Genomic DNA, 21,317 nt, shown 5'->3' with positions numbered 1-21,317 from the left:
CCAGTTGCAGGAGAGCCGGGCCAATAGGACGATTCTCTATGACTGCTAAATTTAGAGCTCATTCCCACCTCTAGACATAATATCCTATTTTTTATATGGTGTTTGATACAATCTTTAAAGATAAAGAAAAGATAGAATGGTCCCAATAATAATATAATATTGTCTACATGTGGGTCCATCCCTTGTCAGGAAATTTCTAGGACGATGTTGCTTCATGCGCGACGACCACGGTACACACGCTCGGGATGAAGAAGAGGAGACATGCGCAGGAGAGAAAGAAGAGGAGGTGCACCATGTGTGGTTATTATAGATACTAGGTGTATGCCCGTGCATTGCTACGGAGTCAACATATAATGATAAAATATATTGAGTTGCAGAAACATTTAGCAGATGTTCATAAAGCCTCTAGGAATCCAATAAATCAATATTGTTGCCCATTTCATTTTTTACCAGAAAAGCACTCTCGTTGGGACTGAAAAAATGAAAGAATCAAAGGGAAACCTATAGTCCATCAATCCTTAGTGAGCTAACCAAGAATTCTAAAAATTTAAGGTCTATTAACTGGGTCTCCATTAGTTTGTAGTCAAACACAAGCCGCAATTGGGCGCATTAGGTGCCCATTTTTACTCCCGCAATTGGTGCCACATGAGCCTTAAATGATAAGAATCAATCAAAACAGTACATGGTATACAATTTAAAAATGGCTCCTAGCTAACTGAGTATAAACCATAGGCGAATGATGAGTCGATCATACCTTGGTCGAGGCCCGCGCGGTTGAGCAATAGCAGTTCCTATCCGTCGGCGGGGCAAGCTACTTCTCCGTCGTCCTTCCTCTCCAGCGGGACAATGTCGGGACAATGAAGTGGTGCGGGGCTTGATGGGGGCGGATGTCTGCGCCTTGTTCGGGGCCGGGAGGGGTATTGAGATTGGGGGCGAATCGCGCACGTGCGTACGGGTGTTTGTGGCGTTTGCGGTTGGGGTGGGGTTAGCGAGGGCACTGTGCGCGGGGGGTTTATCCGCGGGCATTTCGCGGGCGTTTGCGGCTGGTTGTTCCACGGGCGTAGGGAGGCTGCCGTTCCGCGCCTTGGCTGGCGGTGTGGGTGCGAAATCCGCGGCGGTCGTGGGGATTCACAACAAAATCGTGGCGCGGGCGTGCGGGAGCGGTGATTTCGCGGAGGTGTCTGAGGCGCGTGGTCGTGCAGCGGATGTGGCCATTGCGGGCGTGCGGAGGACGGGGTTTTCGCTGGCGCGGGCGGCCTTTGCGGGATTGGGGGAAGCGGCGGCGTCTGGGGGCGCGTGGGCGCGTGGCGGACGGCGGGTCGTACGGGATTCGCTGGCGCGGGCGTGCGGGAGCGGGTAGGAGCGGGGGCAGTCTACACTACCCCCTTAATAGTTAGTAGAGATAGAGATTATTCAATGCATCGTGTTTTTATTAGGTATTTTAATTATTATATAATCAAATTACACAAATAAAGAAAATGAAAACAGCTACCTGTCTCACGTGGGACTGACTGTCAGAGACAGACCCTTTGCTTCGGAACCGCAGCAAAGCTCGAACTCGATCCGGGGCTCCGAGCCATTCGATCTCCAATCGGACGGCCTAGACGGCTCCCTTCCTCTCCTTGCCACACTTCCGCTCCTCTCCGAGTTATCGTCTCCATCGCTGCTGGCTGCTGCGCCACTCCCCCCAGCCCCGAGATCTGCTCAACAATGGCGACGCGGCGCCACATCCACCTCCTCGCCATTGCCTTCGTGTCCCTTCTCGCGCTCGAGGCTGTGGAGGGCCTCGAAGAGGAGCCCGGCGGGCGCCGGCTGCTGGTCCTGCTGGACGACCTGGCCGTGCGGTCGTCGCACTCGGCCTTCTTCGACTCGCTCCAGGCGCGCGGGTTCGATCTCGAATTCCGCCTCGCCGACGACCCCAAGCTCTCGCTGCACCGCTACGGCCAGTACCTCTACGATGGTCTCGTGCTGTTCGCCCCCTCCACACCACGTAATCGTTCATTTCCTGCCTCGCCTGTTGAAGATACGATCTGTGTTTGTTGGGGTGTTCTGGTGATAGATTGGACGGGAATAGAGATCATTTGTTGCAGCGGCGTCTAGGGGCGCGTGGGCGCGCGGCGGACAGCGGGTCGTGCGGGGCGTGCGGGATTCGCTGGCGCGGGCGTGCGGGAGCGGGTAGGAGCGGGGGCAGTCTACACTGCCCCCTTAATAGTTATTATTATAGATAATCACTTTCGTTCACGAACTTATATGCGCTCTCTCTCTCTCTCTCTCAAGAAAGTCATTTTTATTTTTTATGCCAAGTCAAACCATCTTAAATTTAAGTGAATTTTGTATGTAGAAATACTATTTTTTCCGTTAAGATTTTTTTACTTAGAATAAAACTAGAATCACTTTCTTTTTGGACTTCATGGAAAATTAGAAGACATATCTTTATGGCCTATTTGTTAGTGCCCTCACTACTGTTATAATTTTATGAGAGAAGTGATTCTACGACTAATTTTGTGTGAGAAGTGATTCCATGATAGAAGTGGTTTTGAGACTGAAAGTGATTGTCTAAGATACATTTTATACAGGAAGTGAAATAAGGAGAAACTACTTTTTTCATCTCCTAATATCTTTCTATAGTTTACTTTAGATAGTCACTCAACATACAGAAATAAGCATAAAAAACTATAAGCTTCTCCTGCTTTTAGAAAGGCCTCATTTGGTGGAGCTTTGTTCGGCTCAGAAAACAGGCATATTTATCTTTCCTCTATTGATTCAGGAGCTTGGGGCTGTCTATACAGCACATGGGCAATTTATGCCTAAAAAACACGCGTGTGTTTGTAGTTGAAAAGGCACACAGATTTCTTTTAAGGAAAACTGTGTGTTTTGGAAACACAAAACACACACATCTCATATCCACTAGATTAAGATCTAATGGTCATAATAAAAATGCCCTAAAATAGAGAAAAAATAAACCTAATATACAAAAATAATAATACAAGTTGTTGTGTTAATATTTAACATGTTGTCTTGTTTTTCTTGTTGAGAAAGATGGATGTAGAACAGCAAAAATGACCTCTTCCACAAAAAACACACATAAATTTTATGTACTCACATAACAGTAGTTGCCTGCATGAGGCCAAACACTTCTGGAATTTTGCTACTCAGACACAAATCTAGAAAAAAGGATAAATCAACAACTCACAAACAAATCATACATCATGATAGACATTACAATGATGCGAACCAAAATCAAAGGGGCAGAGGGAGTGATACCTAGTACTTCATCATCTCTTCAGCTTGCTCCCTTTCCTCGTCACTTGATTCCTTAAGAACCTAGAAAAACAAACTAAAACAAAATCATACATGGAACAAAAAAAACATAGTAGCATACAATACTAATCATTACAATATAATACATCAAAACAAACATCAAACAAAAAACATGAAAGTAAGCAACACCAAAATAACAGCAGCAAAACAAAACAAATAATACAGCAAAGAAAACAAAACAAAAAACATCAACAACATGGAAACATCTAACACCGTAACAGCAGTAGCAAAACATTACAAGTAAGCAACACCGTAACAGCAGCAGCAAAACAAAACAAAAATACCTAGTACTTCATCATCTCTTCAACTTGCTCCCTTTCCTCGTCACTTGATTCCTTAAGAACCTAGAAAAACAAAACAAAAAACATCAACAACATGGAAACATCTAACACCATAACAGCAGTAGCAAAACATTACAAGTAAGCAAACATGGAAACATCTAACACCGTAACAGCAGTAGCAAAACATTACAAGTAAGCAACACCGTAACAGCAGCAGCAGCAAAACAAAACAAAAATACCTAGTACTTCATCATCTCTTCAGCTTGCTCCCTTTCCTCGTCACTTGATTTCTTAAGAACCTAGAAAAACAAACTAAAACAAAATCATACATGGAACAAAAAATCATAGTAGCATACAATACTAATTATTACAATATAATACATCAAAACAAACATCAAACAAAAAACATGAAAGTAAGCAACACCAAAACAGCAGCAGCAAAACAAAACAAAAAATACAGCAAAATAATTACAATATAAGGCAATATAAGGCAAAATAAAGCAAAACACCTCCTGGAGTTACAACCCATATGTCTATTATTAACATGTTTTCCAGCATCATGTGGCTGATCATTTACATGTATATAACAAACATAATGGAAAAAATGTGTAATGACAACATACAAGATAAAATGTATGTGCTAAGTATGACAGCGAATAGTCAATAAACATGTTAGCAAATCACAGTGTTAACAAAAAATACGACTCAAAAATATATGAAATTAATTAAAGACTGATGGTCGAGATTTTTACCTTCCCGGGGTTCTTTCTCAGATCAAGGAACTCAAAAATATCAGCATGCCAAGGCTCCAAGTATACAGCAAAATGCACCTAAAGTTTTAGAAGCTGGTTAGAATTTCTGAAGATGAAGGAACTAAAAGCGACGATAATGAAGAAACATAACCTTTCTTTTGCCACCACCCTGATCAACATAGCGAGCAGTATCATTAAAGACACATAACATAAGAACAATTCCATTTGATGTTCCATTTGTTCCTCGAATATAACTCTCAGTAGCACGGATATTATGAACTGAGACACCAATTCCTCCAGCAGATTTGCTTATTACAGCACACTCTTTGAGGGTTTCATAGATTCTCTCAATGTTGTCATCTTTCATGCATATAAGAAAACAGCTGCTTAACTGCATCATAGAAAAAGCAACAGTAAATAAACAATTTCAGAACCCACAATGACAACATCTGGAGGGAAACAAGACACAATACTTGGGGCCTCGACGTGCCAACATTGAAAAAAGCATCGGTGAAGCATGAGAAAACCAGCGCTGGGACATCAGATGGTACGTCCTGATGGCAGACTCGATGTCTTCCTTGTGTATCCCTAGTGAAACCCTCATTAACATCTGTTGTGGCCTTTCAACGACCTTACCATCAAGCTTCAACAGGCAAGACCTCTCTAGAGTTTTGAAGCCAAAATAGTCGTAGTCGAAATCCCTATCATAAATTATCTCACTGTCCAAGCGAGCAGCATTCTGAAATGTAACATCATTTGGAGTCATGTGAGGGCCAATTTACAACAAGGTGTGTTGTGCAGGGCACAACAAATTTACTGTATGAGATAAACAACCTTGTAAAAAATGAATGGAACAATGGATTCAACTGCTAGAAACAGATCAGCACTGTCTACACAGGTGCCCCTGTCAGAAATGTGTCAGGGGAAAACCAGAATCTCACCTTCATGATGATTTCATAAACATCTTCAGCGACCAAAGGGGCATCAGCCTCGATCTCTTGTTGAAGTGCATGTACATGTCCTTAAACCTGCATCCACAACAGCCACACCCCAACTCACCACCCAATCCAAATGAATGAATGAAATTAGACCAAAGCCAGTCGTTACTTACGTCTCCGAGAATGACTTCTTTGTGTTCTTGTGCAGGTTCGATACAACAATCCTCGCCGCCAGCTTCACGAATCACGACAGAGAACAGGGGCAACAAACCCCAAGTCAGCACAGACAGAAAGACAAGCAACCGGTGTGTGTGTGAGAGAGAGAGAGAGAGAGAGAGAGAGTGGCAAGAACAGATGTGTGTGAGAGAGTAGCAATAACCGGTGAGCAGCCCCCCTGCAAAAAATTGAACCTTTGGAATAAAAAACAAAAGCCCAACAAAGAAGATATAAAAAAAGGCTCAACAAGAGATACAAAAAAGGGCCCCAAAACATAGTACTAAAAACAAAAAATAAAAAGGATAAAAAGTGGGCCTAAAAAGTACGTAGCCCACAAAAAACAAAAACCCAATACTCCCCAGCAGAAAAAAGTGGCACAAAAAGTGGTCCAAAAACAAAAGGCCACAAAAAAACCCTAAAGCCTTTACACAGGAAAAAAAGCACGATCAACTCCCCCTACTCCCGAGCCGCCAGCAACCCCAAAACCAACCCTAGGAGCAAACACATCCAAAAGATACAAGGAAAAGAAGGGCACAAAAAGTACGAAAAAAGATGGGAGGAGACAGTGGAGACAAAGAAATTGAAAAGGTACTCACATCTGAGCCCCACGCCCTCATTTTACTGTTGTTTCTCTCATTCAATCAGTGATACCCACGTAAAAATAACCTGCAAACACATGAATCAGACAGAAAAGTAAAAATAACTCATATTAGATTTATCATCCCCTCCTCCAATTAGACTCCAATTAAAAATCCCCCACGATGCCAAAAAAGCAAAATCGCCAAAACACATACATCTTAAATTGCACAGGAACTTCAAAAAAAGATAGATATATACATCAACTTTTGGCTAACCCTGAACCTTTGATTGTATTACCTCTGCAATTGGAGAGAAACCTGACACTATCCATTAGCCATCCAATGATGATCTGCCACACAAAAAACAAACCTATTACATGAACTTGCCCCTACGCCTCCGCCTCCAAACTTGCTTGGTCTCCATGATCTTCTCAACCTATGCCTTCTTATTTGATGACTAGAGCACAACAGCTGCCACAACAAAAAAATGAATTGCATAGCACAATGATAAGAGATAAAAAAGCAGCGGTAACATACCTGCATTTCGTCTAGCTATATGTCCATAAACAAGGTCTGCAAAAACAAATTCAAAAAAAAGTCATAACATGCATGGCCTCTTAAAAAAAGCTCCTCTTGCATCACCCCAAAAAAGTGGTCTACTGCCTTTGCTGCAAAAAACATCATATAGAACAAAGCCATGGGCACCTAAATTTATGTGCCAATGCAAAAAAACAACTGATCATAATTTTGTTTCCCTTTTGCAGGTTCATGAAGATGACACTACCAAGACTGTCAGAGAAAATAACATATTCTCGCAAGATGAAATCAACAATTTTCAACAGTATATATTGCGAATAATTGGAAGTAGTCAGGTAGCTATATCTCAATTCTAGAAATTACAGTTGAAAAAGATAATCTATTCACATGTTTAAAAACTGACTTTTGTGATTTTTATGAATGCATAAACAAAAATATAGATGGCTGGAACCTCTTTGACTCAGAGTGGAACAACACAATCACCAGGCAGTCAGATGTGCACACAAATGTCGTTCCCATATGTGTCAAACCAGGTAATAAAAAATGCACGAAAACCCCAGCCACCCTACACACACAAAAAATAATATGCACCTATCACAGAAAATATAATATGAATATTTGATTGAGCCTTGATGATTATGCAGGGGGGATACATGGACCTGATGATGGAACAGATACGTAACTCACAAGGAGAATCAGCAAGTGATGAATGCAATGAAATGCATAGTGGCATGGACACACAAAATGAAACCATGAACAACACCACACTAGAAAAGCCATGGGAGTCATACACACAAATGATTCTTGAGAGCGACACCCTGCTTGCAGATGCAAACATGTCCAAGGAAAGGTGTGGAGCTTGGGAAAAAAGCAATAAACATATGCAGCATAACTCAGAGGAGAATACATACAAGAATTTTGAAGTGGATGGATGTTCAAGTGCATACGCTGAGGTACGAAATCATCCATCTTGAAAACTCCAAATGATCTGATCATGCAGACAAATACACATTTGAGAACAAAACAAAATAAAAAAAATAAACTAACAACTAACAAAAATAACGTGTATTTATGTAGGAGACATTTGGGGGATGCATTGAAGCCGGTGCATCTAAATATGGTGAAGCAGTATACCACAGAGATCTCTTTGAAGGAATGAATGTAGAACAACTACCTGATTGTGCACCAAATGTAGATGGAAGGGCAGTTGAAACATCAAGTGCTCGTGAAAACTTTGATGCCGCAGAATTTAAAAAAACAGATGGAAGTGAAGAAGAGTTAACAGAGGATCAGATCGATGCCTTCATTATGAGTGAGCAGATAGCTGCATTAGAAGGAAACAATGCACCAATAGACAGCAAATATACACCTCAAGTTGGGATGGAATTTAAGACCAGGGGAGATGCAGAGCACTTCTTATTCTTCTATGGGTTTTTGGCTGGTTTTAAACCAGCAATCACCCACACTTTCAGAACTTCCAACAAAAAAAGAAACAATGAGGTTACAAAGGTGGAGCTGAAATGTAACAAGCATGGAAAAACAAAAAAGCTGATCAGCAGGAACAAGATAATTGCATAGAACATCAGGGGTGCGAGAAAGGGCCAAAAAGGAATACAAATGTCTAGGTTAAAACAGACTGCAGAGTAGTCATGGTTATAAAAGAACATCAACAGAAGTGGGTGATCGATAGGTTAGACTTGGAACACAATCATGATCTCAGACCAGCCGACAGCAACAACATGTTTAGCGGACATAAATACATGACTGAAATGGAAAAAGGAGTTATACGAACATTGAACCACAACAACATACCTACTCGAAAGATGATTGCTATATTGTCTTATCTGAGAGGAGGTACGACCGCATTGCCGTACAAAAAAAAAGATGTAAGTAACTACAGAACTAAATTAAACAAGGAAGTAACAGGAAATGATATGACACAAGCACTGCAGTTTTTCCAGGAAAAACATAAGGAAGATCCCAATTTCTTCTATAGTATTGTCATTGGAGAAGATAAAAAAGTGAAGCACATGTTTTGGGCTGATGGGACATCTTTGAAATACTACGAGATGTATGGAGATTGCATCAGTTTCGACACCACATACATGACTAACAAGTACAACCTACCATTTGCGCCATTTGTGGGAGTTACAGGGCATGCACATACATGCTTGTTCGCATGTGCATTCATTTCTGATGAAACAATAGAAACATTCAAGTGGATATTCAACACATTTCAGTGCATAGGAATTGCTTCTTCCACATAAAAAGTAAATGCTACCAGAAAAACGGAAATTGCTTTGCAAGAAATTTAGGAATGGCAGAGGACTTTGAGGACATAGTTAACTATTCACTAACTGTGCATGAATTTGAGAGGGACTGGAAGAAAATGGTTGAGGACTACCACCTAGAAAACAATAAGTATTTCAACAAAATGTGGGAAACAAGAGCTAGGTTCATACCGGTATACTTCAAAAATGACTTCTTCCCATTCTTGCAAAGTACAGGAAGAAGCGAGGGCACAAACTCAAGGTTTAAAGACAATGTGGCTTCAACTTATAGTGTGATTAGCTTCTTGGGTGAGTACCAAAGGATTGTGGAACAAGTGAATGTGTCAGAGGAGTATGAGGATAATGAAAGCAATCGGAAACGTCCAAAGGAACTAATGTTTGGATATACAATAGAGAGGCAAGCACAAGAAGCATACAATAGGAACATATTCAAAAAATTCCAGTCCCAGTTGCAAACAACCCCAAAACTAAGTTACAACAGAACAGCTGCCCCGCATACTTTTGAGGTGTATACAAGAACAAACCAGGAACACAAACCACATAAAACAAGGAGGTACCTTGTTATGGCTAACCTAACATATGGAATGGAAGAGTTCACTTGTGTATGCGGCAAGTTTGACAAGGATGGCATTTTATGCTCCCACATACTTAAAGTAATCATTGAAGAAGGGCTCACGAAAATCCCAGAGGAATACATAATGGACAGGTGGAAGAAAAAACAAAACCAAAAAGATGCACCACTGATGCATGCATCAATGGCAACTCACCCAGTACTAAGGCATAACCTATTGAGCCGGAAAGCAGCATTGCTCACATCAGCAGCAGCAAAAACAGAGAAGACTATGCAGTATATATCTGAAGAATTAGACAAACTACAAGAAAAGGTTTGCCAAATGTTATCATCAGAAGAAGTTATAATAGGGGGACCTTGGACAGGAACAGTGGGAGGGAACAATGCTGAAAATCAGAGCAGACCAATAGTTGAAATTCTGAAGAACCCTGAAGCAGTGAAACAGAAAGGAAGGCCAAAAAACCTACAAGGCTAAAACCAATAGTAAAGGAAATCCGCAGCAAGATGAAGAAGGCAGAGCGGAAAAAAAAACAAGAAAACAAACAATGCAGCAGCAAGTACGTCTAACTGAAAACACATCCCGCTTAGTGTTTTTAAACAATTACATTAACTTTAAATCTTTTTCTTCCCATCCCCCCTAAAAATATAAATTGAACAAAATTAGATTGATCCACAAATATGTGTTGTTTTCTGTGATCACAGGCCCACAAGGAAAAGAGAAGAAGAAGATGAAAAGATCAGCAACTTGTAGTGTTACCGCTCCGCTCCCACAGAACCACCACCCACTCATGCTATGAAGTTGCAGGAAAATGGAGAAAAAAGAAGAACGTTTCAATGGGGAAGAAGTGAAGGGATAGACTCTAAAATTTAGAATTAGTACGAACACCAAAAGGCTGAATTTGTTTTATATATTCAGTTAAGGCATGTAACTCGTTTGGGTAAAAAAACTGTTGACAAAAAGATCCTGCTGGGACAATAAAAAGTAAAACAAAAACTTTTTGAACGGATAGAAAAAGTGCATGCATACATTTATATTACATATGCCATATAAGTATCAACGTAGAAATGAACGTCACTTAGAACAAGTGATTTTATTTGGAAAAATGATATGGACTAAAACTTGACATTGTTTGATTCAGGAGTCATTGCAAATTGGTGGTACACTTTTTGAGAATGAGAAAAAAATAAAGATGCTCGGTCTCTGCCATTGCTCCTCCGAACATCCAACGACAACGCGATCAGCTAAATTGGAATATTTGGGTTTTGCTACTGAACAATCCGTGGATCAATATTCTGGTTTAAAAAAAAAGCAAATTAGAGGAAAAAAAGACGGAGCACAAAAAACTGCACACCGCTAAAAGCACCCCCACACCATGAAACACACACACAAAGCAAAAAAGAATGAAACAAAAATAATTACATCTTACAAAAAACAATACGGTCAGCTGATTGGGATAGTTTGATTTGGTAATAGCAATTTTTTAAGTTCGGCCGTAATTAGTTACAATTTTAGAAAAAAGAATTGTGAAGATATACAATAAGGCAAAAAGATAGTTTATCAGAATGTAATAGGTAATGGCGTTAGCAAAAAAATGGCTTAAACAATGATATGTTTTATATTGAATGCATATTCACAAGAATCATTTTTAGAGATAAATATTATAAATTACCGTGTCCTATGGCAACAAACTATGAAAAAAAGAGAAAGCCACCAACTACTAAAAAATTGTTTTGTCATATAAACATGCATGCTTATTCTTCTTTATAAAGAATTAGTATATAGTTGAGGTCCAAAAATGATGGTTATGACATGCATATTGAGATGTGACAATAGAGAAAATACCTAAAGTAACCATTTTATCTATATTTTTTATTTTCTTACGCATTTACATTAGTAGTCATTATATTAGCACAAAGGGTCTTTTTGCTTCATATTAGAATAATGGACAACATAGTTCACCAAACTAAAAGCAGTTAGTTCATTTGCAAACTTTCATTCAAAAAGATCATATATCAATTGCAACACCAATTTTATAGATCATGTGAGCGATTATATATATCTTGAAAAAAAATTGGGCATGTAAAATTTTGACTAATGCATGGGGGGTTCAGAACACCAATCCTAGACTGAATGCTACCAATCCTACCACTCTGACATCAGAAAAACATACAAGTTATAGGTTGAAGCAAAAAAATCATGAGCTCCAAAATTTAGCTTAACTAACATAAGCAATTCACGCCACATATATTAGTTTGTGTTCAAAAATAGAAAGAAAATTTTAACAACTGAACATAAACAACCTCAACAGAAATCCAACATAAAAATAAACAATCCAGCAAATCCACCCCACCATCACCAAAAAAACCTAACAATGACCCCTACCAAAATAAACTCTTCTGTTTTCAAAAACAAAAAAAAGAACAAACTACAACAAAATAGATGAATGTACATAAATGAAAACTGACATAGAACAAGAAATTAAATGAAACATTGCAACCCCAGAACCCAAACAAACACTTAATTTAAATCACAAAACCTGAAGAAACATGTTGCGAACAAGAGACTTGTCTTCGGTATTCTTCTCACTAAAATAGAGCTTGTTGGCTAGTGAAATTCGGATTTGAGGGATATTCTCAGCACGGAACTTTAACATCATGTCAACAGATATATCCCAATATTCCATATACTTTAAAGTGAAAATACCACAATCATGCCTAAAAAAGAAAAATTAAAATTACTACAAGAAATAATATATTAACTCTGATTTGAACCATATAAATTATAAAAAACAAAAAACTAAAATAGAAAAATGAAAACTAGGTTCTAATAAAAAGGATAAAAATGAATGTACGTATTTTCTTGCTTTGGTACCGCAGGATACAAAAATTTGAATGATGATAGATCCATGTTTGATTCAGAATATAATAACCAGAGGACTTTGAACACACGAATCTATACAACACAAAAAAAGTTTGAGAAAATAGAAAACACAAAAAATAGAATTTAAAACAACTTATAGACTTAGTAAAAAATAAAAATGGAGAACAATATGACTTACAAGCTTATCTCTAACAAAGCACTGGAAAGGATCATCTTCATCAAAATATGAATCAAGGAAAACATAACGCTTATTCTTCAAATCCACAATGAACAAAAACCAATGCTTCGAGTGGCACACCGGAAAGTACAACTGAAAACAGATTGAGAGAAATTAATGATAAAAATAGAAAAATGCATGAAGATTTTTTAAAAATATAACAAAAAGAGAGAGCAACAACCTTATTAGAGCGATGTAGCTTCAGAGCAGAATTGGCCCCCAGAAACGATTTTCTCAGATCTTCAACCTCAAATTGACTGTTGTATTCCATCATTGAATGCTGTAATAAATTGAATTTTTAAAAATAAAACAGAATTACATTCAATAAAAACACTGATACAAAAAAATCATGCAAATAAAAAAAACCATCATATATTGCATCTGGGAAAAAATGAGTTGAAAAAAATTACCCCAACTTTGGGATAAAAGAAATGTTTCTTTGACAACCTTGGATGAACATCTTCAAAATGTTTTCGGCAGAACCCAGCAATAAAAAAGTTGTCGCAATGTCCATTGGGTTCTATTGACAGTCCAAAAGATTCCCAATTTACAGTGGTGGTTTTTGAAAACCGAACTGCAACAAAACTACACAAAAAATGGGTTTATTATAAAACTTGAAGTATATGAAGAGAAAATATACTAAATAATCAAGCATTGGGATAAGAATACAAGATGCACTTACTCTTTCCATTGGCTACGCCCCATGCCACAAAGGATATAATAATACCGCAATTGCACAACAGAACATGGTAATGAGACATTAGGATGTTGGGCTTGTAACCGATTTTCACCAATATACTGAACATCACTTCTGACTACATTTGCCACTTCTAGTTGATTTCCCAATAAATTTCCCCTAGCTTCTCGATCATTGAATATATTCCTATCATTGTACATTTGGTCAACTATAGTTGTTGATTTAGATCTTCTACTGCCATGTAAACTAGCACCAACCATTTCACCAACAACATTGTGAACCTGGATAAAAAATGGGAGAACATAACATGAGTTTTAGGATATAAAATTAAAAATTAAAAAGAATGGTTAAAATAGCAAACATAAAAACAGACCACATAGGACAGTGTAGCTAGAAAAATAAAATATCACCTCCTGAACCGCTCTCACATGATCGTCAATAACAATAACATCTTGATTTTTGCCACTTATCCCTTCAGACTTCCTAGGCCTTTCTGTTGAGTTCAGTGTTGAAAGATTACATGCTAATGTTGGCTCAAAGAATGTGTCATTCACTGGAGGAACTGTCCCATCAGCATGAGACTGACATAGAGGAAAAAAAGGAAATACATATAAGTAAAAAAACAGAAACTCAGCTAACCAAAAAGAACAGTGAAAAAGGCATATAGCAGACCTTTTGAGCATGAGAAACTAGCACAGAAACAACCTTCTCTGGTACATCAATGTTGGCTACTGCTGTTGTATCACTTTCAGGACACAGCTCAATAAGGCTTCTAGAGAAATTTGCATGTGACTTAACTAAAGGTTGTAATACAACATTGGGAGGAGTAGGGTGAACACCATGGTTGCATGTAGGCAAAGCAGAATGACCTAACCCGATTGGAATGACATCTGACCCATGTGGACATATAGCATTATCAGGTGCAGTATTTTTTTGTGGTCACTTTCATCATCTGAAATGTGGAGGTCAAAAAGACCCACAGGTGAGAAGAAGTTTGTACGTGGAAAGCGACCCAACTTGTCAGTTTTGGAGAAATGGAATCACTTGTTGAGTGGATGAACACGCTCTACAAAAAAATTAAGAAAAAATATACATACATCATATTAGGGTAGATTTTATATGACGACCAAAAAATAGTGCAATAAAAACCCACCAATAAAAGATACTAAACATGAAACCGCAAACATATTAAAAGCACAAAAAACATCTACATGGAATTGAAAATGCTATGAACACAAACATTAAAAAAATCAGCATATAATAGAGATAATCTAGGTGCATTAAACAATAAAGTGCATGGAACCAAAAAAAGACAAATGGAGATTAAAACACTAACCCGCTGGGGGCTTCACAGAAGTTGCAGTATTTGCATCCGACCTGTAAACGACTGGTGTGTTCAGATGTATGGGCACTGTTACTAGTGGATTGCTAGTACCCACACCAAGACCTTTCCTATCAGATGACTCAACAATGTCCGCAACAACGACTTTCTCATCTGACTTAACAATAGCTGGTTGCACATTGATATCAGTATGGGTGTATTTCTCATTTGACTTAATAGCCATCGTTTTCACTAGAGGGTCTATGGAATTCAAAATCTCCTGATGCTTGATAGACATTGCTTCAACCATAATTTTCACAGAATCGACTACAACTTCAATGCACCTTGTCTTGCAAACCGAACAACAACCCTTGAACTTGTCGCACATAACTTGGCAAATACTGTCAATACGTTGGACATCCACTAATTGGCCAAAATCAACTAATAACTTTTCCTTCAAAAAATTGAAATCGTCCTGAAACTGTTTCTCTGCTTCAATTAGCACCTTCTCTCTATAGGCAGCTCTCTATATAGAAAAATAAAAAATGAATAACAAATATAGAAAAAATTGAGACAACAACCAAATGAAACAAAAAAAAGTGAAGATAAAAATACACAATGGCGAACTAATACAGAAAAAAATGATCAAGAACAAACAACCTGAGCCTTACAAAAACCAGCAAAAGTTTCGATCAACTTAATCATAGGAGAGGAAATAATGGCCTGCAAAAACAAAAAAAAATGTGGTCATACATGAACTCCAAGAACTACAATTCAAATGTCTGGACAAATGATTGTTATGGTCACTAAATATGTGAAATCTTAATGATAATGGTATATGGAAATCAGCATTAAGCACGGAAGTTTGGAATCCTTCCATCCTTTTACATCTTGCAATCGACTCTGCAAATTTGCATGTCCATTGCAGTTCTCCCAAATGTTCAAAACAAGATTAAATTAAGAGACACTTTATCATCTATAATTAAAGTGTTGCATGTCCTCAAACTAGTACAACCTGAAAACCACCTCCAGAAAATAGCTTCTTCTAAAACAATCAACAAATTTAAAAATATTTCCACCTATCCTGGCTAAAAAACCTCGAGTTGCCAAATGCAGTTCAGACACAATAAATAATTACACTTCGCTGGAATCTAAACAATAGGAGTAGGGGACATTTCACTTGAATCTGAACATTAAGGAGCAGGGGACAAAATTAGCTGCACAATCCAACTAGTTTTCTACACAACTTCATTTGGTCCAACTAACCTAACTGGAAGCAAGGCCACACAACTAAACATAAGTCTACAACGCTTCCACGCCAATGGCCTCAAAGGAAAAAAGCAAGCACACATGTCAAAAAAAACTTATGCACAAGAACAAAAACGAGGAGCAAAAACAAAAAAACTGATACTCCCTCACCGGATCAACCATGTCAACACACGCTGGAGCCCCATCGCCGTGGGCTGGAGCAGTAGAGCCACCCACTTCACCACAGCTCCTCCGCTGACAGCAAACATGGATCCCGTCAGAGCCACCTCCCCCTCCACAGCAACTCATCATGGACCAGCGCGAGATCAGGAAATCGCCACCGGGGAGCCGACTCCGCCACTATGCGTCACAGAAATCGCCTTCTCTCATCTCCTACCGGACAGCCCGCCGATCGCCAGCAACACGAACAACACGAGCAGCAGAGAAAAAAAATCGCCGCCCCCTCCCCTGGATAGCCCGACGGCTGCTAGCAACAGAGGAGTAGAAGAAATGGGGAGGGCGGAGACCTTGCCGGCAAACAGCAGCACGTCGTGGGAAGCTTCGTCGGCCCTCGTTCTCAGTTCTCACGCATTCCAGAGGGCAGGGCGTTGGGGAAAGTGAACAGACGCTCCGTCGCATTCCAGAGGGCAATGGTTGGGGAAAGTGAATAGCGCGCGGAAAGTGAAAAGACGCCTGAGTAAAAAATCAAACAGTGCAATAGGGACCCTCTGTCAGCGACAGTAGACAAAAAAATATCCAACAGATGAAAAAAAAGCATATGGCAGATCCAACGGTGCACAAACGTGGATGCGTAGTCCAGTGCTTCTTCCGGTTGCTTGTTCTCAGCCTGAAATGCCTGCGCCGGGTTGGGGTAACAAGCCTCTTTCGCTGTGTCGTCGCCGTGGTTGAAGAGCTGAGACGCGACGAACTTGTCGAGCACTAAAGGCAGGAGGAGGAGGCTTGGGGCTCTCCACCAACCGAGGGCGCGCGAGAAGCCTTTGCTCAGGGAAACAAACAGACAGACGCAACTCAGGATCGATAACTGACACTCGATTCCTTGAAGCGATGAAGTGGAGGCGAGCATGAACCTCGCGGGGAGGTAGCGGCGGAGGCATCTCGTCCCGACCACGGCGGGGACCATGAAAGGGCGGCTCTGGGAGCTAGAGCTAGCCGTGCGCGCCGGCGTGATGGAGAGAGGGAAGCGCGGTCCAGTAGAGCGAGTAGTGAGCGGTGGTAGAGCTGCTGGCTTGCCGGTAGAGCTGCTGGCTTAGCCAGTGGTAGAGCTGCTGGCTTGCCGTGGTAGAGGCGATGGACCCGGCAGGGCGTTGGGAAGATGAACGGGCGGTCAGTCGCATTCCAGAGAGTAAAGATGAAAGTGAACAGCGGAAAGCGAAAAGACGCAATAGGGACCCTCTGTCAAGCGACAGTAAACAGAGAAAAATATCCAATAGATGAAAAAGAGCATCCTGGAGATCCAACGGCGTACAAATCGAGTGAAAACAACAAGAGAAACACACGCGTGTCCGTTAGCTTTTTCCTTTTTGTTTTATCAGTTTCGGTTCCTATAGTAAAAAGTTGGAGTCGTGCTAAACGGACCTTACAAACTCCGTCAAGGCAACATCTAAAATTCAATTTATATATTTTTTCCTTTGTCTGTTTTCATAAAATGCAAAACTAAGACTTTCTCTAGCAGATTGTACATATAACATGTAAAACATCATTTTACACCGTAGAGAACGTCACAACACTGTTTATAGAAGATGGCGAGAAAGCCTAAGAAAGGGAACCCAATGCAACGTGGCTCACCACGTGGCACATCACAATTCATCGTGTCATCCAGTAAGCTGCGCTAGGCGTGTGGCCATGTGGCATATCTTGCTAGTCACCATGCCAAGTCATCCGCCAACGGTCCTACTGTCCTAGCTAGTTTATAAATCTCCTCTCTCCGCCGGCAACCTTATTGGTATCAAGAAAAACTTGTCGAAAAATACACAGGGCACAATGTGCGGAGGCGCCATCCTCGCGGAGCTGATCCCGCCGACGCGGCGCGTGGCGTCGAAGCCGGTGACAGAAGGCCACCTCTGGTCGGCGAGCTCCAAGAAAGCCGGCAGCGGCAGGGACAAGAGGCACCAGCACGAATACGCCGACGATGACTTCGAGGCCGCCTTCGAGGACTTCGACGACGACTTTGACGTGCATGAAGACGACGAGGACGGCCACTTCGTATTCTCGTCCAAATCCGCCTTGTCCCCAGGTAATCCGTTCGTTCGAGGGTGCAAGTGCAATAATCTGCACGGGCAGAATGTTATTCACGTACGCGCGTCCATGGGTTTGGGTTTGGGTGTGGCCATGACGACGTTGGCAAGAACTGCATGCTAGACTGCTAGTGTAATCTCAAGGGAAAGAGCCCGTCTTGTGTATAGCCCTGCACGACGGGCGCGCGGCGAGCCAGAAGAAGCAGCGCGGGCGCCAGTTCCGCGGCATCCGGCAGCGGCCCTGGGGCAAGTGGGCGGCGGAGATCCGCGACCCGCACAAGGGCACCCGCGTCTGGCTCGGCACCTTCAGCACCGCCGAGGACGCCGCCCGGGCCTACGACGTGGAGGCGCGCCGCCTCCGCGGCAGCAAGGCCAAGGTCAACTTCCCCGCAGCCAGCGGTCGCGCTCGCGGTCGCGCGCGCCCACGCCGCGGCGACGACGGCAACCCACGAACCGCGCCGGAAACGCAGCACCCAGCACAGCCCGCTCTGCTGCCTCGAGGAGAGAGAGAGACGCAGAGGAAGGAAGGGATCGCCGCCGTGAAGCCAGAAGCTACGGAGTCGTTCGACGTGGGCGGCGGTCTCTTCTTCGACATGGCCTTCCCCACCTTCCCAGCCTCGCCGCCGCCGCAGGCCGTGGATACGTCCTTCGCCGGCAGCACCGCCACGTCGGAGACCGGGAGCCCCGCGAAGAGGCCGAGATGCGACGAAGACTCGTCCGAGGGCGGCAGCGGCTCCGCGCTGGAGCTCGCTGACGAGCTGGCGTTCGACCCGTTTGTGCTGCTGCAGATGCCCTACTCGGGTGGGTACGACGACGACTCACTGGACGGCCTTTTCGCCGCAGATGAGGCCGTGCAGCAGGACGTGGGCAACGGCATGGACGGCGTCCGCCTGTGGAGCTTCGACGAGTTCCCCGCCGTCGACGGTTCTGTTTTCTGACGTTTGCTTACTACGTACTACTACTATTTTCTGCCTGGTGGAATCATATGTGATAGTGCTGCATGTGTCTGCCTGATCGTCAGATTGTACTCCACTCTGGATATTTGTGCTACGTACTCGTCTGGTATTTCCTACTGTGGGTCAATGGTTCCTATGAATTTGTTCACGTCGGCGAAACTCTGTATTGTACGGTCGTGATTGATGTGCCAAATTAAATAAGCCTGTGAACCTGGTTCTATGTATATATGGTATCTTGATTATGAGTCACCGGCCTCCTAACCTTCCCCTGCCATGTTTGGGTTGGAGCATCTAACAATTCCAATTTCCATGCAAGGGGATCATCAGTTTCTGGATCCAGTCACAAGGTGAACAGTGTTTGTAGGTCGCGGCGATTGCATTTGCAAATTTCCTTATCCGTAAACATGAAAAAGAAAAGAAAAGAAAAGCGTTCCGATCCAAATGCGCTGGAAACTGTTCTTTGCCATTTCGTTTAGGCACCTAATCGGCATTGCAAGTTTCTGGGTCTTCTGTTCTGACCGACGGGTGCGATTGCGAAAACCGCCTCGCGATCCGGTGGGCACCTAATCGGCATCGGCACAGCCGGTTTTGGACTCCTTGCGTGGGTGTTATTAGTTTAGGCTGGCAAGTTGCTGAAAAGAAAAGAATTTAGGCTGCAATTTGCACATCTTGCTTGTCTCTCTCTCTCTCTCTCTCTCTCTCTCTCTCTCTCTCTCTCTCTCGATGACAGCGATCTGCCCCGACCCCCGACTATGCTTCCAAAACTTTGAGTTGCAGGATTCTCAAGCAAACATACAAGTATTCACAAGTGGTGGCGAAAAGGCAAACGCCTCCCCTCATGGCCTCATGGGGCCAGCTCGATCGGCGACCGTCAGAGCCTGCGTTTGTTTGGCTGCCAGTTGAGCGCCGCGCCATTACATTATCAGTCGGCAGCAGCGTATGCTACTACCTAATAATCTTTGCGCGGGCCTGCCCGTGACGATGGCCTGATTTTGTTGTTCCACTAGCTAGAGGTTGAGGGTTCTCCCAGCACATCCTAATCCTACGCAAAAAGAACAGAATTTGGTCATCGTAGCTCCGGCTTGACAGAGAGCATGCGGGACCAATAGAACCATGCATCAACCAATGACTACTATTAAGCATCTCTAGCTTCTTCAGACTACTGCTGGCTACTTGTCCATGCATGTATGTGGAGAAACAAAAAAAAACCATTCCTTGGAAGTAAAGCCTCTAGTCGAACAAAAAACCAGATTTCGGATCTCCTCCGTAGTTGTAGAACCAGAAACGCCTCCGATCGATCGACCATTCCGTGGAAGTAAAGCCTGGAAGAGGCAGCAGCATGCCTTTTTTTTTATTTCTGATGAAGAGTTCGTTGAACTGGCTGAACGTAACATGCAGCATTTTACCTGTTGATGTCGACACAGCACAAGAACAGAGACGAATAGGCGATCCATCACTTACATGCAGAAGGGCTCGGGGGGCCTTGCTGAATTCACCTCTTCCTGCCGAAGCCAATACAGCCGACGCAGGCAGTTCTTCAGATCCGAGGAGGTATCATCAGCTTGCACAGGGTTTCATCTGAGAACTGACAAGACCTAGCAAATGAGGAAATGTGCGTGGTCCGGGATACTATAAGTAGTAATGCCTCGCCATGTGTGTACGCACCAAACCAAAGGGCTCCCAACACTCTCTGCAAGATGTTTTTTTTTTTTGGAAAAAACAAGCGAACAAAATGGGGGTAATGACATGGTCTTATTACACAAGTGATGTGGGGATGATGCACCTCGTGGTTCCCTTCTTCCTGGTTCCTGCAAATAGCGGTAGGCGATGCAATTGTGCAAGTGGCAAGTCTGTGGGAGGAGAGGAGAACTGGAGACAACCCAGGGGAGAGGGGACTCGCGGAACGCCTAGTGGTCCGTGGGCCGGAAACTGCCCATGGTATTGCTAGCAAACGATCCAATCAGCACGCATTGAGTCTTCCATGGCGTGAGCGTGACCAAACTGCAAGCATGAGTCTTCCATATGGCGTGGCTTGTCCTTGGGGGTGAAACAGAACTCAGGTCTGCGAGGAGACATCTGATGCATTGATCCACGGGGGTGGACGTGGATCTAGGGGGGGATTTATTGAACAAAGGACTGAAATAGGAGATCGGACAGGATTGAATTGGAGGCAATAAAAATCTTTTCTACATGGTAATCTTAGCTTTCTTCCTTAATCTTCACCTAATCCTTTGAAACACCAAAACTCATCAATGAT

The 21,317-nt window shown here is 42.3% G+C and overlaps 1 protein-coding gene and 3 long non-coding RNA genes across 4 annotated transcripts; 1 reads left to right on the top strand and 3 right to left on the bottom strand.

Moving 5' to 3' along the window:
- Positions 1-4,833: 4,833 nt before the first annotated feature.
- Positions 4,834-5,601, bottom strand: LOC111590580 (uncharacterized). The gene is made up of 3 exons (XR_002749715.1): positions 5,466-5,601; positions 5,296-5,382; positions 4,834-5,093 (listed from the first exon to the last, which is right to left on the bottom strand). It is a non-coding gene; the product is annotated as an uncharacterized lncRNA (long non-coding RNA).
- A 499-nt stretch (positions 5,602-6,100) lies between these two features.
- LOC103631805 (uncharacterized) lies at positions 6,101-7,611 on the bottom strand. The gene is made up of 4 exons (XR_555493.3): positions 7,535-7,611; positions 6,624-6,659; positions 6,385-6,557; positions 6,101-6,174 (listed from the first exon to the last, which is right to left on the bottom strand). It is a non-coding gene; the product is annotated as an uncharacterized lncRNA (long non-coding RNA).
- A 10,174-nt stretch (positions 7,612-17,785) lies between these two features.
- Positions 17,786-19,285, top strand: LOC100192457 (uncharacterized). Its single transcript, NM_001349820.1, has 2 exons — positions 17,786-18,103; positions 18,273-19,285. The coding sequence occupies exons 1-2, from the start codon at positions 17,851-17,853 to the stop codon at positions 19,040-19,042; spliced, it is 1,023 nt and encodes a 340-aa protein (NP_001336749.1). The 5' UTR covers positions 17,786-17,850; the 3' UTR covers positions 19,043-19,285.
- Positions 19,286-19,869: 584 nt separating this feature from the next.
- On the bottom strand, positions 19,870-20,843 carry LOC103631803 (uncharacterized). Its single transcript, XR_555491.4, has 2 exons — positions 20,467-20,843; positions 19,870-20,382 (listed from the first exon to the last, which is right to left on the bottom strand). It is a non-coding gene; the product is annotated as an uncharacterized lncRNA (long non-coding RNA).
- Between the last annotated feature and the right edge of the window lie 474 nt (positions 20,844-21,317).

The sequence above is a fragment of the Zea mays genome, chromosome 1 (assembly GCF_902167145.1).
Source record: "Zea mays cultivar B73 chromosome 1, Zm-B73-REFERENCE-NAM-5.0, whole genome shotgun sequence".
Classification (NCBI taxonomy): domain Eukaryota; kingdom Viridiplantae; phylum Streptophyta; class Magnoliopsida; order Poales; family Poaceae; genus Zea; species Zea mays.
The sequence above is the reverse complement of the archived record's forward strand: the minus strand, read 5'-3'. Positions and strand labels throughout refer to the sequence as shown.

Excerpts from the sequence above, each read along its gene's own strand:
- LOC100192457 (NM_001349820.1), top strand. The coding sequence starts at position 17,851 with ATGTGCGGAGGCGCCATCCTCGCGGAGCTGATCCCGCCGACGCGGCGC. Across the intron at positions 18,104-18,272 it reads CAAATCCGCCTTGTCCCCAG|CCCTGCACGACGGGCGCGCG; the intron begins GTAATCCGTTCG and ends TCTTGTGTATAG.